Genomic DNA, 20,253 nt, shown 5'->3' on the forward strand with positions numbered 1-20,253 from the left:
ACGTCAACATACCGCTCTTGTAACGTATATTACTATTAAATTCCAGATATACTTGTGAAGTCACGCCGTCTCTAAAAAGTTTCATTTCATCGTGAAATAAAGAAACACAAATCAGATTCAATATTCACGTTTACGACGAAACTGGGAGATGTCAACTGTTTTCAGCTAATTTTTTTGTACTTTTACCGACACTACGTGGTTGTTGACACACTTTCTGTAGCTTTTCGTAGCAAAACGAAGCGCGGAACACGATTTCAGAAACATTTTATTCAACGACGCTTTCGATCGTAAACAGTATCAACTTTCCACACGTATTAACACAGGGGGATTTCACGTCATGAAATGTAAACACATGCGTCCTACCTTCTTCTGCCTCCGGGGGTGATCTGGAACGGAAATCTCATTCCTCCATGGTGGTGGTGCGGCGGGGGCGGCGGAGGCGGCGATCCAGCGGGGGCCGCAGCCACCGGCACAGTAACAGGTGGTGGCACCGGCACGGGGGGCGGCACGGGCGGTGGCGGGGGTGGGTGATGTAGGTGGGGATGCACCACGTGCCCGGGGGGAGGCAACCCCAGCGGGAGGGTTGAATAGGGGGGCGGGAGGTGCGAGTTGAGTATATCTGGCAACCTGTCGCCCACCGCACACCCGGGCCCCAGAGGGGGCTGCTCCACCACTTGCGTCTGCCACAAGGGCTCGTTCAGGCTGTTATGATGCAGGTTTCGACGCTGGTGTCGTCGCTCGCGTCTCTCCCTGCGCCGCTGCTCCCTGTTGTTAGTCCGGGAGGGTGAAGTTGTGGTGACTGCATCCCCCACCACCCCTATGTCGTCGGTCTGCGCCTCTGTGGACGTGAATGTCCTGCCAGAGGGCCCCCTTGTGGAGTCCCCTGCCGGGGGTGACACGACTTGCACGTTGGACACATTGTTCAGGCACGGAATCGTGGGCACTGATGACACTACGATCGGCACTGCACGATAACAACTGACGACACTAACACTACTGGAGGTGGTCACCACACTAGCACTGGTCGCACAGGGTAGCATGCCGCCGTCCTCACCGGGCCCGCTGCCCGCTTCCAACTGGCCGCAACACAACTCGCAGCGGCCTTCCTCCGCAGACACCAGCGCCCCTGGCGGACCGCAGCTCCCCGCTCGCAGGTCACTCACCGCCTGATCTGGGTCGCCGCCAACATCATTGTTACACCGCGGCTGAGTTGCCAGCTCCTCCGAGTCCTTGCTGCTACTGCTAGGAAGAATCAGCGCCCTTAAGGACGAGTTCGACGGGTCCTTATCCGTCCTCTTCCACATGTGTCCTTCGCCGGCCATTGCTGTCGCGCCTATGACGGCCGACGACGAAGTAGACGACATGGACGACGTCGAGGACGACGACGACGGAGGGCAAGTGACGGCGCTCGAGTCCTTAGGTCCTCGCAGGATCCTAGGATACAGCCACATAGACACGTCTGCGTCGTCTATGATGTTGCCGCCACTGAAAGTCGATTGCTGCTGCTGCCTGCACTCGTACGGTTCCCATAGCAACGAAGACAAGGCCTCCTGGTAGTCCCGGTGGTAGGAGTAATTGTTGCCAGGACAAAACTCCCCTGACGGGTCTGTCTTCCTCCGCCTCCACACCGCGTCGTCCCTCTTCTTCACATTTCCGTCAAGCAGCCAACTTGATCTGCCAAGTCTGTTGAACCTCTCACCTCCTCCGGGAACCTCCCTTATCCTCCTAACTACCTCAACCTCTCCTTCTTGCGGTCTGTTACTGTTTATATCGCCAGGTTCGTTATTAGCTATACAGTCGTCATTTGTTTCATCTCCCGTTGTCTTGGTAACTGTTTCTGCTTCAGTTTGCGGTATATTTCCGTTTGTGCTTTCATTTATTGGTTTGTGGTTCGTGTTTTCGGAATGTTGGTACTCCTGCTCGTGGTTATCGTTCTGAATTTCTATCGGTGACGGGTTTCTATGATTTTCTAACGTTACATTTCCATTAGAAAGCCTCAATTCGTGGTAAGACACTCTCGACTGTCTATTGTTCACTACGTCAGCGTCGCTAGTGGGCGGTGGCAGCGGCGTTACAGGCGACCCCAGTTCGAACGCCCCGTTCTCGATCCCGTTGTCGTTCTGGCAGAAGCTGAACCTACCGACGAGTGATTCGCTGTTTCTTTTCGTCTTGCGTTTCTCGTCGTCCGCCTCTTCCTCGTCTTCCCCGCCGTCTTTATCCGGGGTCAGCAGTTGTATTGTTGACAAGGGGCGCCCCCTGCACCCCCCTGCGGGTTCCCCGCCCCCAGGCTGGTACATTGTTGCGCCGATGTTGGGTGTTGCCGCCATAGCACTTTGTCATGCGGTCAACAGATGGCAGCAGGTATCAGGCCATGGTCTCTAGTCGGTTCGACCCTGAAACAGAGGAAGAACACGGAAACTGTTATCTTTGTGTATTAGTCACGCGGTGATAGCGCCCTCATACGTCGACCTGTTTGGCCCCCAGGCTTTTTTTTTTACACGTAAAGTAGGCACTCGAGTTTGTGATTGTTTTTAACATTTCTGCTATAATGTAACTTCACGTCGAAAAGTATCACGTTCGTACTTGTCGTTATAATAACTATATAGGTATAGACTCTAAGGCCAGTATTCATAGTCGAGATAAGTCATACTTATATATACAGAGGCTCCCATAAATATTCGGTTCGTGATTGATTTTACAGTATTTTGCTATTGTTGTTTTGTTCTGTGTTCAAGCGAACCTGCATTTCCTTGCAAATACATTATTGAAACACTTTGTACATAACGTTAAATAATTTACATCGAAAGTTTAATATTCACGATGTAATAACAAATAATCGGCAAGTACCATCAAAGTTCACTCTCTTTAATATTCGGTTTTGATTTCTTTGCTTTCAATCTAATGCACGTTTTCCGTTGACATCATTGTAGTGTTCAGTAGCGAACGTACAATCATTCTGTCTACAAGTTGTGCACAACCCTGGCGAGGTTGGATTAGTCTACAGGTCGTCAAATGGGTCGCAAAGGAAACAACACAACTTTTGTGATCTATCATGACGAAGAGGGGCTAAAATACACAAAAACAGCCAAAATATTAGTATGAATAAGAATACAGTTGGGATATAGTGGGAAGAGACAGAAACGAAGGCAGAATCGAGTCCATACCACAGAAAGGGCAGCCAAAAAAATTAACTGAACGAGAAGACCATTCCATCCTGAAGTAAATAAAAGAAAATCTTCGACTAAATGCAACGAAACTTGCAGCATGTGTTCTTGAGGAGTTTAGCAAGCAGGTAGGTGCCGAAATAATTCGAAGAGATTTGAGGAAAGAGTGGTTTAATGGGAGAGTATGTAGGACAAAACCTTACATAAATGAAATAAATAAAAGGATGCGGCTTCAGTTCGCAAGGGAACATGTCCACAAAGAGGAAAACTGGTGGGACGTTGTGATGTTTGCTGATGAAAGCAAATTTAACGTCTTCGGGTCGGATGGACAACAGTACGTGTGGTATAAGAAAAATGAAGAACTCGAAAAAAGAATCTGTTGCCAACAGTGAAACATGGTGGGGGCAACGTCATGGTATGGGGTTGTATGTCTGCAGGTGGATTTGGTGAACTTGTTTTTATAGAGAAAAGGATGGATCAGCATGTGTATTTGGACATTATGAGAAACAATTTAAAACGAAGTGGAGAGAGTCTAGGGATTAAAGATAGTTTCAAGTACTATCAGGACAATGATCCTAAACACACAGCTGAAAAAGTGCGTTTATGGCTTCTATACAACTGTCCAAAGGTAATCCGAACCCCAGCACAATCATCGGATTTAAATCCGATTGAGAATTTATGGGAGGAACTTAATCGCAAGATCAGACAAACTCCTATCACTTCCAAGACAGAACTGAAACGGAGATTAACGGAAGAATGGAGGAAAATTAGTCCCCAATTCACTACGAAGTTATCCAGGAGCAGGCCAAGGCGTTTGAGGGCTGTTTTGAGGCAAAAGGAGTATTGAACTATGTTCTATCAGAATAATGTAATAATGTTTCTAATTTTTATTTATTTAACAGAGGAGATTTTTTTTCATTTTGTTGTAAATCTATGTGATTTAACAGAGAGTATACTTTTGCTTTTATTATAGTGCACATTTTTATTTTCATTAAATTTTTTGAAAATAATTAGTGTATTTATTTTAACCTTACATGCCAGTCAAACCGAATATTAATGGGAGCCACTGTAGGTATAGGCTCTAAGGCCGGTATTGATAGTCGAGATAAGTCATACTTATATATAAGTCGAACTTAAATCTCTTCTCAATTGCAGATTTCGGTCCAAATAAGTCGTACTTATTATAAGTCGTGCTCATTTTATAAGCTTTACTTTGCAAAGTCTGACTTCATGAAGTTGAACTCATTGCAATTCATAGCGACTCAAGTGCAGCTTATGTTCTGAAATAAGTTGAACTTTATCAAGTCAAGGGAACCCCTGACTTATGTCAGTTTTAACCTAAAAAATTAATAATGTTTATAAAGAACTGGCCAAGGAAGTTATTGAAATGCACGAAATTTCCGCCCGAAAGCGTTATTGCGAAACATCATGGGTCGGTTTGAATTCAAAAGGAGGTTTCGTTTCTGCAAAAGGTTTTGGAATCAGTACTTCCGAAAGTGGAAATAACTCTTGCAAAAGCGAGATAGCGAGTTTTGCCAGTTCTTCTAGATTGAGATTTTATGCCACGGAAAATTTTGAAATAAATTTAATGTTCTTAAAATATAGCCATAACCGTAGTCTATTAATATATGAGGTATTTGTCTTCAAAAAACTGCGTCGGCCTTGTTATTCTCTACAATCTTTGAATATTTTAGAATAATCCCCTTCAGTACAATCGTCTTTCTGTACATAACTGAAATATTTTCTTTTCTTCTTTCCGTACATTAGGTCTAAATCATTCATTTTATTGTATTCTACAGAAGATATGCATACAAATTTAGAGACAAAAGAAAATCGACTGTCTGATTTACATTGTCGTGACAATGGCCTTGCAATTTCTCATACCAATAAGTTCGACTTATTTGTATACACTTAAGTTACACTTATTGAAGGAACTTAACAAAGTACGACTTATTAGTCGACTATGAATACCGGCCTAAGAATCCTAGCCTGTTAGCAGATACGTTTTCGAATGTCCTAGATCAGCGGGCCTTATTCCAAAGAAGTATGGTACAATACAATACAACAATACAAGTAAATTCACTTGTAATTTGTACAATTATGAGCATTATGTTCCACAAAGCTAAGGCGAACAATTGTACTTCATTACTCTATACTTACAAATTATAAGTGAAATTACAACTGTTTTGTTCCACAGAAGTAATACTAGGTTCAAAAAGTTCCCGGAATTTTACTACCATTTTTCGTATTAATATATAACAAGGGATATTATACATTTGTTTTGTTGGTAACATTCATGATGTCATTTCCTTAAAGTTTGCTGATAATGGCAATTATTGGTTTTGAGTTGTAGGCATTTGTTTATCATAGTGTTTTGTTTGTTCGTCGCATTTTGTAATTATGTCCACAGAGCAAAGTACAAACATCAAGTTCTGTGTTTTGCTGGGGACATGATCAGTATGGCTGATGAAGATGGTGATTTCTTAAACAAAATGAAACTGGTGCTACTTGTACGACCCAGTCCCTAAACGACAGTCATCTGAGTGGAAATCGAAAACATCTCCTCGGAAGCAAAAATTTCCTAGGGACACTTCCAAAGGCAAAGTTATTTTAAATGTTTTGTTTTATTTAACGACGCTCGCAACTGCAGAGGTTATATCAGCATCGCCGGATGTGCCGGAATTTTGTCACGCAGGAGTTCTTTCATATGCCAGTAAATCTACTGACATGAGCATGTCGCATTTAAGCACACTTAAGCAAAGTTATTTTGGAAGTTTTCTTCGACTCTCAGGGTCTCATGCACCATGAGTTCATTCCAGAAGGTCGTACTGTAACGAAAGAATTGTACGTAGAAACCCTCCGTCACCTCTGGGACGCAGTGAGAAGGAAACGTCCAGAAAAGTGGGTAGAAAACAACTGGTTCCTCATGCATGACAATGCACCTGCTCATCGCGCAATTATTGTAAAGAATTTTCTTGCCAGGCACAACATAACTGCTTTGGATCACCCACCATACTCTCCTGATCTCTCACCACCTGATTACTTCCTGTTTCCCCGTCTGAAAAGTCATCTGAAAGGACGGAGATTCAATGCTGAAGAGGTTATCGCAAATGCGACGAGAGCACTAAGACGGGTTTCACAAAATGGCTTCCAGGCCTGCTTCCAGGAACTCTACACGCGTTGGCAAAAGTGTGTTGTTGCGGAAGGCAACTATTTTGAAGGGAATGCTGTAGAATAGTGTTTAAGGTACGTTGTTTCTATGATGCTAGCAAATTCCGGGAACTTTTTGAACCTAGTATGTAATATTACGGTGGGTTTACACATGCATGGATTTACTGTCGCCAGTTAAGATGCCAGTCGTACTTTTGCTCCAGTAAAGGTTTACACGGGTTTCTTTATTTTGCCTCGACAGCGCCATTTTCAAGTGAGGCTGCTACCTGAATGTTGCACTTCCCTGATAGTCGTAACTTTGTTGGTTGAGAAGATGATTTCTAACTTGGAATAAAGAAAATACATAAAAGAAGATTGCATATTATGGGTGAAAAAGTGGATTCTTCGGAGGGAGAATTTAGATATATCTGCGACAATTCTACAAGAACTTTCAACAACAGACACCTACTAATTTTACAGAAGATAACACACAATTGTGATAATCTACTATGACATGTAATAATAATAATAATAATAATAATAATAATAATAATAATAAATAATAATGATGATAATAATAATAAATAATAATAATAAATAATAATAATGATGATAATAATAATAAATAATAATAAATAACAATAATGATAATAATAAATAATGATAATAATAAATAATAGACTAATAATAATAATAAATAATAATAATAATAATAATAAATAATAATAAATAATAGACTAATAATAATAATAATAAATAATAATAATCATAAATAATAATAATAATAAATAATAAATAATAATAATAAATAATAACAATAATAAATAATAATAAATAATAATACTAATAATAATAAATAATAGACTAATAATAATAATAATAAATAATAATAATAATAATAATAAATAATAGACTGACAATAATAATAATAATAAATAATAATATAAGGGGTGGTCCTCCAGCTTGGGGTTTGGGCGAAGGGCTAACAACCCATCACCGTAAAAAACAGCTTGTTACGAATCCCTACAATAAGCCTCGGATTCTTCACCTGACATAATTACGAACATTAAATCCAGACGTTTGAGATGGGCAGGGCATGTAGCACGTATGGGCGAATCCAGAAATGCATATAGAGGGTTAGTTGGGAGACCGGAGGGAAAAAGACCTTTAGGGAGGCCGAGACGTAAATGGGAAGATAATATTAAAATGGATTTGAGGGAGGTGGGATATGATGACAGAGAATGGATTAATCTTGCTCAGGATAGGGACCAATGGCGGGCTTATGTGAGGGCGGCAATGAACCTCCGGTTTCCTTAAAAGCCATTTGTTTGTAATAATAAATAATAATAATAATAATAATAATAATAAATAATAATAATAATAATAATAATAATAATAATAATAATAATAATAATAATAATAATAATCCGTGGCGCTACAGCACGTGAAGGTCCTAGACCGACCAACCAGCTGCTGACCTCGCATCCACATGCCGAAGCAGAAGTGGACGATCATCCAACCAGAATGGAGGTATCATGTGGTTAGCACGACAGTCCCCAGCCGTTATAGCTGGCTTTCGCAACCGGATTTCGCTACTTATCGTAACTCCTAAAGTGCATCACGATGCTGGGTGGGCACCGGTTCCATACACTGGCCTAAATTTCATGAGAAAATTTCTTCCCCCATGAGGAATCGAACCAGCGCGCATTCCGTAACGCGAGTCCTAGGCAGGATGTCTTAGACCACGACAACATCTGGCAGTATCATTATATTCAAAAGTTCGCTACCGACATAAGAGATGCTTTGCTTCCAAAATTGAAAACCGGAAATTACATTGGAATATTTGGCACCTGGAAATTATTTTGCTTCATTATAAAATGTTCGTTTTTACGCTGTATGCGTACATATATCTGGTGGCGTGGATGGGCCTTAACACCACCAGAGTATTAAGCGTTACATTTTATACTATTTTAAAAATTGTATTACAATACGAATTTTAGAAATCTGAAGATAAGGTGTCATAACAAAAAAGGAAAGGGGGACGCAATGGGTTCAGTGTAGCTTCTGTTTGATTTGTTATCATGCTAAGTGCCAATGATAAGTGCTAGATGACTTACTTGCAAGAATTTTGACAGAAGATGAAACATGGCTCCACCATTTTGGACCGGAGACAGAGGTAGATAATGGAGTGGCATCATGCAAATTCACCAACGAAAGAGAAATTCAAAAGTGCACCTTCGGGAGGAAAAGTTATGGCTACTGTGTTTTTCGATGCTTATGGACATCATGCCACACGAAACCACCATTAATTCTGACGCGTATGTGGTAACTCTCAAGAAACTTCAAGCTCGACTGAGTCGTGTTCGACAACATCGGGAGAAGCAGGATGTTCTGCTATTGCACGACAACGCACAGCCATATGTCAGTCACAAGACTACAGACCAGATCAGAAAATTCGGATAGACAGCACTGAAACACCCGCCTTACAGTCCTGAACTGGCACCGTGCGATTACCATCTCTTTGGTAAACTGAAGGATCCCTTCGCGGAACGAGGTTAGAAGATGACTCCCTTGTGCACGCTGCTAAAGAGTGGCTCAGACGTGTTGGTCCAGACTTTTACCGTGCTGGTCTACAGGCCCTCGTTCCTAGGTTACGTAAGGCAGTTGAAAGGGACGGGGATTATGTGGAAAAGTGACATTTTGTTCCTTAAGGATGTATCTACATTCTGTGAAAATAGCAAAGCTGTAGGATAAAAATATAATTTTAAAACAAACGTTATGCATTACTTTTGGAGTTACCCTAGTAATATAGGCTATAGTAAAGTCTGTAATAAAAGTATTCACCCTTTCAGGGCAAAGAAGATCCCTTTTTAATTTCAATTTTTACTTTGATTTCATTCTTATTATGTGTTGATATGTAGGCCTATTTCTATGTTTTCTTGCTATGAATATTAGACGGAATTACTATGTTTGAAGTCTTGTAACAATAATTGAGAATTTCATTTGACTTCAATGATTTTTTTCACATTTCTTCTACCTCTCACGAAATTATCAATGTAATATCACGAAATAACCAACCTTTCAGCTTAAGTTGTAAAAGTGGTTTTTGGCACTTGTTCAAGAACGTGTCCAATCTTTTATGTCCCCAGATTTGTACAGCAAATTATCGTCTTTTAGGTGAAAAAATCGGAATAAGGATATATTTACACATTTGCATTTTAAGTTAATTTTCATGAAATTATCACGAAATTACCAATGTTTACCCTACTATGAGTAGTAACATGAGCTGCTGCCAGGAAGTCAAAAGGCAAAGGAAGCTTTTGACAGAAAATTGAGTACCTTCTGCTGTCCTCAGGGAAGACACTAGTGAAGTGCTTTGTGTGGAGTGTGGCATTATATGGGGCAGAAACATGGACATTACGACGAAGTGAAGAGAAACGACTGGAAACCTTTCAATATGGAAAAGGATGGAACGTGTGACGAGAGAATAATCCTGAAACTGTTGAGGAAGAGAAAAAGAGTTTTGTTTTGTCACTGGCTAAGAAGAAACTGCGTACTGGAGGATGCATTGGAAGGAATGGTGAACGGGAGAAGAGTTCGGGGCAGAAGAATAAATCACGTGATGGACTTCATTAAGATGTATGGATCATATGAGGAGATTAAGAGGAAGGCAGAAAATAGGAAAGACTCGAGATTGCTGGGTGTAGATGGCACTTAGCCCCTTTTGAATTTCCAGTCTTAAATTATATATAAATTATGATGGTAATGTTTTTATACAACGTTCTCAAAATTTCTGAAGACTGTCTTTCTGTCATGTGCACCTGTTGGTACAAAATCCTATCAGCAACTACAAGGACATAATTTTATTTTTACTTCAATTTTTATTGTAGCTGAGTTTTTGAATGTACTTCACTCCCACCCCTTCTACTAAGGAAGTTCCAACTCCACACAGAACCAAGACCGCAGATAGTAAGCAGTACTGAGTTACTGAGTATAGTACGTTCCAGAAATATGTTCGCGTTTTCCAGTGACGAAAGAGCTTTCAATATTGAATCATATTTTCGCACAGGTACTGTCCGTTTGCCTACGTCGCATCCCGATTTCCCCCACTTGCTTCTGCTCGCCCCTCTGTAAAAGCTGGGCTGTCTTAGCTCTTTTCTGAAAACATTAATTTCTCTTAGGAATTGGAAGTTTACGTAATATTATACAGCTGTTTAATTTAACTTAAATAAAAGGGCCTCGTTAAGTAATTAACTGTCACGTGATTTCCTCCCTTTCTACAATCCAGCGGCATAACCACTTGGACGGACAGTAGATAGCATGTCTGAGTAATTTCGGGCAGAAGTGAAGATTGAATTTACAGTACGTAGAGTAGGTACAGAATTATTTCAACATGAGTTACTAGTACGAAGGACGAAACTGGCAATTGGAATTAGGTGCAATAGTCTATATTGCGATAATATGCACAAAAGAACTGAAGTCTGTATCGAAATGAACGGCCACCATTTTCAAAATTGTGTTTAAATATTCATATTATGATTATTTTTCAATTTAACTTCTTTCTCTATATTGTACGCTAATGTACTGTAGACAGTATAATATACACTGCATAATGAATACATTCGCATGGATGGATAACTCACTTCGTGAGTAAAAACACTTATTCTTAATAAAGTACTGTACTTTGATTAAAGAAAAACCTAATGAAAATTATCAAACTCAAAATCGCGATATTTCCTAGTTTACGTAAATGGATGAACTACTTTTCTTCCTTCCTATACCTAGTAAAGTGATTTGTGTTTTACGCCAGTATCATCGAACTCCAGTCTTGGAGGGGGGAGCAAGCGGTGTTTCCGGTTCTCTAAAGGTATAGACAGGTTAATATTAAAAATGTTAGTAAAAATAAAATGATGTCCCTGTACAAACCAGATTACTTTAAATATATTATTTTAATGTACCGAAGTTCCATTACTCTTTCATCGTATGATGACGCAGAATATCTGCATGGAAATATCATATGTACTTCGGTACATTAAAATAATATATATGATATGCGTAAATCACTTCGTGATTTAAGATGGCGCTTATTCCGTCGGATCCCGGCCAACTAGTCACTCATATCGAGTGCACCTCAGCACATGTGTGGACTTCGGTCCTGCGCTCATAGACATCTATGACGTAGTGCAGAGGGCGGCCACTAGAGGGGAACCCAAGAGTTGGAGCTTAATCTGAGACGATTCTAACCGGCGTCGGAGTTGTATCCGGTGTGGCTTAGTGGATAAAGCATCAGCACGTAGAGCTGAAAACCCGGGTTCAAATCCCGGCGCCGGAGAGAATTTTTCTCCGTTCCATTACTCTTTCATCGTATGTTACTTTAGGTTTGTTGATGTCAACTGAACCACCGTCAGATTTCATGCTTTTTGTTACGTTCCTTACCTCCGGAGTGTACGCATCTCGTATGAATTTTATATTTGATTTCACATCTGCAATTCCGAATCCATCAGTTTTCATTGTCCTTGCCATGTTTTCGTAAGCCTTCATTCTGGCATCACTATTTTTTTGATAAAGATTAGAGTTCATATCCCACAAACACTGGTGTTTTTCATATACGTAAGGAAGTTTTGTGACTATCTCAGAATTCCACTTACTCATTCTTATATATCAAGTTTATAAAACTTAATGCAAAGACATCAGCGGCCTATGTACTGTACAATATTGGCGTGCCGATGAGAAACTTCATGTTTACACGTGCAACAGAAATGTCCGCTTGCGCATGCGTCGCCAATGGCGCACTGAAAAGTTGCAATGCCACTAACTTTTCGAAACATTGCATGCAGTGTCTAAACTTGAACGCCAGTAAAGGGTTACACGTGAAAGTTGTTTTTACTTGGCGCCAATGAATCCATACACGTGCAAACCCACGGTTAGTTCATATGTACAATTGTACAGTTTTTTCCACCAATGAAAGCAAACTGATTGTAAGTACAAGATTTTATTTAAACAGAGTTATTAGTCCTATATTCTGACAAATTCAGACAAATTTATTTATTATTATTACAATCAGGAAACAAGGAGCTAAGTTTGGAAGTAAATCCCGAAAAAAACAAAGTATATGATTATGTCTCGTGACCAGAACATAGTACGAAATATAAAAATTGAAAATTTATCCTTTCAAAAGGTGGAAAAATTCAAATTTCTTGGAGCAACAGTAAGAAATATAAATGATACTCTGGAGGAAATTGAACGCAGAATGAATATGGGAAATGCCTGTTATTATTCGGTTGAGAAGCTTTTGTCATCCAGTCTGCTGTCCAAAAAAAGCTGGAAGTTAGAATTGTTGTTTTGTATAGTTGTGAAACTTGGACTCTCACTTTGAGAGAGGAACAGACGTTAAGAGTGTTTGAGAATAAGGTACCTACAAAAAATATTTGGGACTAAGAGGGATGAAGTTACAGGAGAATGGAGAAAGTTACGCAACACAGAACTGCACGCATTGTATTCTTCACCTGACATAATTAGGAACATTAAATCCAGACGTTTGAGATGGGCAGGGAATGTAGCACGTATGGGCCAATCCAGAAATGCATATAGAGTGTTAGTTGGGAGGCCGGAGGGAAAAAGACCTTTGGGTAGGCCGAGACGTAGATGGGAGGATAATATTAAAATAGATTTGAGGGAGGTGAGATATGATGATAGCGACTGGATTAATCTTGCTCAGGATAGGGACCGATGGCGGGCTTATGTGAGGGCGGCAATGAACCTCCGGGTTGTCTAAAAGCCAGTAAGTAAGTAAGGTTGGGAAAATGAGAAATATTGGATAATGCTGGGTTTTGCAGTGAACAGTTATGTTACGACTTCTTAAATGAAAGAGCTCTGTAGAGATGTGAACACAAATTGGGCAAAATTTTATTAACGTAAATCAGCAAATTATCACACCCAGACAAAAGACAGTACATGCCATTTAGTGGCATTAATTTTTTCTAAAAGCGTGTACAGTATTTGTATACCGTTTACGGTTTAAACGGAAAAACACACAAGCGGCAAGCCTGGAAACTAATTAAACGGTTACCTTGGTAACACAAGACAAGACATTGTACCAGCAGGAAGAGAACAAGCGACGGTAACTCTAGACGTTTCTAAACAAGCAAAAACAAGTGAATCACGCAGGATATAATTGCAAGCTGTCATGGAGATCGAATTGTTGGTTAATTAATTAATTAATTAGCTAATTGTCAGCGCCAGGCATGTGTTTATATTATAGAATCGTCAAATAGGCTGACATGGTGTCCAAATATTGCCCCAGTATGATTCAAGCACCGGTATCCATTACAGACCAGGGATAGACTTCGTGTTACAACAAATGTGACTCACCCCATGTTTGTGTGGTCGTCATCACACTGTGATGACGACATGCCCACGGCTGCACTTACAAAATTGAGTTTACAGACGCAATGAAACGTCATGGAATGCGCTGGTATATTAACAAAAGGAAAATAATGTCCATGAATCTGTTTATAGTCTACTTCTTTATCCAGATATCTTCGTTGTCTGTTTTGTGTACTCAGAAACTTTTAATTTCAATGATTACTTTTCTAATTCAGTTCTGCTCATAACGTGGAAAGTTTTTCTGCGTAAAACTCGACAAAAAATGAATAAAAAATTACAACATTGCTCCTTATGGGTTTTGTGTCGATGTCACCCATGATGTACCCGTTTGTTGAAGAATTTCATATGTTTATTCATGGCCCAGATATGTTTCTGTTACAACATTCATCAAATGGAAAGCGCAAACGTAGTTGTATGTATGTATGTATGTATGTATGTATGTATGTATGTATGTATGTATGTATGTATGTATGTATGTATGTATGTATGTATTAACACTGCAATTGGGTATACACCCGGTGGCAGTGATATATAATATACAATAATTACAATTACATGAAATAAAATAAAATAAACGTAAATCTATAAATAGTAGATGCAATAAACCTAGGACTATAAATAAAAACTATTCTATAATAATGCCTACGATAAGCAAAAGTAAATCTAACTTATAAGTACTTCTATTTCACCCAACTATTACCAATTTAAGTAATTACATATCACCTTAATTAATTACATACCAACTTAATTACATATCATCTTAATTAATTACATATCACCTTAATTAATTACAAAGCAACTTAATTACATATCATCTTAATTAATTACATATCACCTTAATTAATTACATACCAACTTAATTACATATAATCTTAATTAATTACATATCACCTTAATTTATTTACATATCAACTTAATTACATATCATCTTAATTACATATCAACTTAATTACATATCATCTTAATTAATTACATATCACCTTAATTTATTTACATACCAACTTAATTACATATCATCTTAATTTATTTACATATCGACTAAATTACATATCTTAATTAATTACATATCAATTTAATTAATTACATATCAACTCAATCACATGACACAACTTAAATAATTACACTGCACCTCCAATTACATTTTCAGTCTAATCTTCTCAACCTTTCCTTAAATGTATTGATTTTAAGAGCACCACCCTGAAAGATTGCCGCAGGTAAACTGTTCCAGTCTGCTATTGTGCGGTTAACAAAGGAAAATTTTGCCACGACCGTTCTTTGTTTTCTACATTTAAACTTTCTAATATGATCAGCCCTTCCTAAGTATGATGGTGTTGCTAATCTAGCATTGATATCGGTCCATGCTTTGTGTCCCATTTGTGCCTTGAACAATGCGGTGAGTCTGGTTTTTCGTCGCCTTGATTTGAGAGGTTCCTACCCTAAGTCTTTTACTATCTCCTCACCATGTCCCTTCCCCATTTTGACTTATTTTGCTGCCTTGCGTTGGACCTTTTCTATTGAATCGATTTGGTTTTGTCTGTACGGATCCCAGCCTACTGCTCCATATACCATAATTGGGCGAACAAGGGTTTTGTACGCTAATTGTTTTGACTTTCGGTTAGATATCTTCAGAATACGCATAGAGAAATGTAGTGCTTTCCAGGCTTTCCTTGTAGTATTAGTGACTTGTTCCTCCCAACCCAGTTTGTTACTTAAATATATACCTAGGTATTTACAAGTGTTCACTGGTGGCACCGATGTACCATTCAGGCGATATCCGAGACAGATTTCTTTATGTGTTCTACAGAAGGATATTGACTTACTTTTACTGACATTGACTTAATTTTACTTTTCTTATGTTAGTGGACCAATCCTCATTTGTTTTTACATTTTAACAAGTCATGTGCATCTGAACATTTCTTGAAAGAAACCAGCCAACTATCCGGGATATCGTCTTTTTATATAGGTTGTACCAAAAATAAATGTTAAATGTTATGCACACTTAAATGCCATCGACCTGGCCCGGGATCGAACCCGGAACGTTGGGCATAGAAGGCCAGCGCTATACCAACTCGCCAACCAGCTTATGGAAGAAAACAGACAATTGAAAATAATGTTTAATCAAGAAACATTTATTTATATCAGACGTTAACCACAAAACAAATACTGTATCTGCGCTGCATCATTTTGTTGGTACTCCAGGCCTTGAGTATGTATGGACCCTGATAGAAAATTTGCACCACCTGAATTTTCTAAGTTCCAGTTATAACATACTGCGCATGTGCAGTAAAACAAGAACGTCTAAGTGTATGCTACTTGTGGAGAGTCATGGGAGCTTATTGTATTGTATTGTATTGTATTTATTAACATTCCATGGTATTCATACATTGCTTCATAGTCAGAATATGGAACAAGTCAAAAAACTTAATACTATTATAAAGTCTTAATTTATAGTCACAGTCTAGATGAAATATATACAGATGAGATTTACAATATAGTCTACTAGTACAACACAAAGTTTTAGTATCAATTTCATGAAGCGTTGTTGAATGTCATGAATTCACGTACAGAATAGAAGGCGTGAGAAATTAGGTACTTCTTTAATTTGGCCCTAAATAATTTTATGTTTTGAGATTCATTTTTTACATCGATACGGAGGCTATTAAAATTTTTAACTGCCATATAACGCACTCCTTTTTGATAGCACGATAGACTTGCCGATGGAGTATGAAAGTCATTTTTTTGACGTGTATTTATGCTATGAACTGTTGAATTAGTTACAAAGTTTTCACGATTACATACGAGGAAGATTATTAATGAAAATATATACTGACAAGCCATGAGCATTATTTGTGGTTTTTTGAAAATAGTCCCTTGATTTGGCACCTACTGTTATTCTAATTGAACTTTTTTTTGTAGTAGGAATATACTGTTACTATCTGTGGAATTTCTCCAGAATGTTATTCCAAAACTCATTACCGAGTGGAAGTATGCAAAGTATATTGTTTTTAAGGTATTGATATTTACTATCTTTTGCATAGATCTAATAGCAAAACAAGCTGAATTTAGTTTGGGGGTAATTTCTTTAATATGATTTTTCCAATTTAACACATTATCGATTTTTAAGCCAAGAAATTTGGTTGTTGTTGTTTCTAATAGGGATCTATTGTTAATTATTGCGCTAGAAATTTGCGAGGTTGAATTTGGACAGGATTTAAATTGAATTATGTTAGTTTTGTTACAATTTAATACTAATTTATTGACTGAGAACCAGTCACATATTTTGAAGAGAATTTCCTCTGTTGAAGATTGGAATGTGTTGGAGTTATTGGCTGTAATGACTATACTTGTCTCATCTGCAAATAATATGAGATGATGTACATCTTTTATTAGGGGGACAAGATCATTTCGCCTACTTAGGATCAGAGAGACGTTTCTACAATTTTCCCATTTTTTAACTGACACAACTTTAAGAAACCAGGAATTGAGGTCTTTCTGAGGATCAGACAAACGTATCTATATCTTAACTAGTTCGAATTTTAGGTGCTTGCGTATCTACATTTGATGAATAATAGCACGGATCAGACAAACGTAAGAGCTTATCCGTCTTTAGATTCTAAAATGCAGTGCCAATTAATGTAATATTTGAAACGTAACAGCGCTTACGTTTCTCTGATCCTAGATAAATAGCTGTGGTTCACGACATTCTTTTTAAAAGTACCGACTATTACCCATATTTTTTCTCAACAATGCATTAACTTAAATGATGATTTGTATCAAGAAGAGTGTCATGGAGAAGGGAGGGTAGCAGAGAAATTATGGTTCTATCGACAAATATTAAAAAAAAAAATTCAATCTGAAATTTCATCCACCTCGAAACTATATGTGTGATAAGTGTTTAAAACTTGCGCTATACTGGAGAATTAGCACGGTCGCTTTGAACCGTGCCGTTACGTTTATCACCAAATTTAAGTAAATACACAATGTCACCAACATAAGAACATGACATTGGTGTGTGGCGTAGTTGGCGGGAGAAATTTTTTTCTCTCTCTGTCTACCTCCTTCGTTCTGAACATTATTGAGAGACAGCACCACTGTTAGCGACAATGTGTATTTGCGTAAATATTGCGAGTAAATTATGACGAGTGCCTTAGAGGAGAGGCTCGGGACGTGATCCTTACTTGAATTTATTTTTGCGTGTACATTGCAGATTAAATGATTGAGATCCCTTCTTGCTCCGGTTACAGGCCTTGCATTTACGAAGGTTATGTTAGGTTAGATTAGCTTCGGTTAGCTTAGCTTAGCTTAGCTTAGTTTAGATTAGCTTTGGTTAGGTTAGGCTAGCTTTGGTTAGGTTAGGTTAGGTTAGCTTTGGTTAGGTTAGGTTAGCTTTGGTTAGGTTAGGTTAGCTTTGGTTAGGTTAGGTTAGCTTTGGTTAGGTTAGCTTGATTTCATTCGTCCATGTAGTAGTTAAAATTATATAATAAGACAGTTTTTGATTCGTAATATTGATAAAAAAAATAATAGGTCTATAATGAAAGCGGTGAATAATTTCATGGTCCCTACATTTTTTTTTTTCGTAAAAGGCTAGGTATTTTTCTTTAGGCCAGAAATAAAACAGCAACGCCGTCATAATTACGTACTTTACGCTTTGGCGAACATTAACCGGAAATTTACTTTCCGTCATTTTAATGGTATTCCGTGAAACACACCTTTTTTCCTGTTAATTTCCTTGTCATTACCTAGTTTATGATCTTATTACATCTTCATTTTCTTTTAATGCATTCAAAAAACCGCCGTTGTACTACATAAAACCTTGAACTTGACTAATGGAGTGAATTATTTAAGAATATAGTCGCGAATTTGACTACCACCATTTCGATTATATTTTGTTTGATACGGCTCGGTACGGCCCGGTGACTAGTGGCCAGCGAGTAGGGTCAACTATCGATATTGGTCTGCCGTGGGTATTATCCAGTTGTTCCAAAACTTGCAAGAAAAAAAGGACGACGGTTTGGAAAAGGAATAGGAACGTCAAATTAAAAAAAAAATAAATGCCAAGAGACTTAAAAATGTTCAAAAGGAAAAGGCAAAAAAAGGTCAAAGTGTGTTAGTCGCATTCGCCTGACTTGGGAGCTGTGCTTTGCTGTCCAAAATAAATTCAAAGGCAATATTCTGCAAAGGAGATCATCTGCTTATAATCCTATCTGTGCCGACAATGTTTACGTCTCCTGTCAGACATTACAGAACGCTTTATAATGTTACTTAATACTGTAATGTCCTTGTTTGATTGCCGTAAGTTGAACTGCAATTTTTAATTTGTTAAGAATCAGACAAACGTATCTATACACATAAATTAAAATAATAGTTTATTACAACTTATTAAGTGGCATAGGAATAAGACTATCTAGTCATAACATCATAACATTAAGAGTAATAAAGATTTACAGCAGAATACTCGATGGAAAAATATTGCAAAGTGTTCAATTTCTAAGAGCAAACCTTTAAGTCCATTTATCTCAAAACTATGATTTTGTAGATACGTCTCTCTGATTCTAAGTAGGCGATTTATGAACACTAGAAAAAGTAGGGGACCTAATATTGAACCTTGAGGAATTCCATTATTAATAGTTCTCCCTGTTGCCAGGAGGACTGCTATCAAGATTCGGCCCATTTTTTGTTTCTGGCTCTGTAAGGAAATAAACCGGTCGCTCTGCGTTGTGTTTGTATTGTTTGCCATTTACACCCCACTTGCATACACCCTCGATCTTCATCCCCGCATAGAAACGGGGCAGGTACAGCTCTCTGTTCTCCACACATGTTCACAGCAATAGAAAACCCATCCTGAGTGGCAAAACCAGAACCTGACTCAAGAGAAAGCCAAAAGAATGAAAAGGAACTTTGAATAATCCAGCCCGTCCGTCAAAGGGATAAAATAGAGGGTGAAGGGCAACTGAAACGACAATGGTAGTGTACAGCGCTACTATAGACAACTTCTCTGACAGCAGCGGTTGGCGGGTCACATTCCAGTCTGACGGCAGGCGCCTAGAAAGAATATGACTCAGGCTTGTATGAATGTATGTATGTATGTATTCACACTGCAATGGGTATATACCCGGTGGCAGTGGTAACTAATTACACTCAATAATGACAATAATAAACTTATTAATTAAAAATACAATTAATAATAATACTAATAATTAGTACTAACAATAATAATAATAATAATAATAATAATAATAATAATAATAATAATAATAATAACAACAAAAGACTTGATAAAGACTTCCCGCGTATCGGCATAAAAATTATCAAGAAACCACTAAAAGGATGGCACTCAACTTAGAAGTGTTTGAAAGTTTTGATTCTGTTTATTCACCCTTCTTTTGTCTACATTACGTGAAACAAACGCTGAAATACTATCCCGTATCCTAGCAACGAAATATCATGATGGTATGATGGAGGAAAAACCATTCACCAATTAATTAATTAATTCACTCATTCATTCACTCACTCATTCACTCACTCACTCACTAATTGACTCACTCATTCACTC

At 38.3% G+C, this 20,253-nt stretch overlaps 1 protein-coding gene across 1 annotated transcript in view; it reads right to left on the bottom strand.

Moving 5' to 3' along the window:
• The window catches only part of LOC138706744 (uncharacterized), a 736,334-nt gene extending 733,939 nt beyond the window's left edge, over nt 1–2,395 (bottom strand). Inside the window, exon 1 of the mRNA XM_069836385.1 lies at nt 364–2,395. Coding sequence (XP_069692486.1) covers nt 364–2,327 — 1,964 coding nt within the window. The 5' untranslated portion in view covers nt 2,328–2,395. The remainder of the gene's footprint in view (nt 1–363) is intronic.
• Between the last annotated feature and the right edge of the window lie 17,858 nt (nt 2,396–20,253).

The sequence above is a fragment of the Periplaneta americana genome, chromosome 9 (genome assembly GCF_040183065.1).
Source record: "Periplaneta americana isolate PAMFEO1 chromosome 9, P.americana_PAMFEO1_priV1, whole genome shotgun sequence".
In the NCBI taxonomy this organism is placed as follows: domain Eukaryota; kingdom Metazoa; phylum Arthropoda; class Insecta; order Blattodea; family Blattidae; genus Periplaneta; species Periplaneta americana.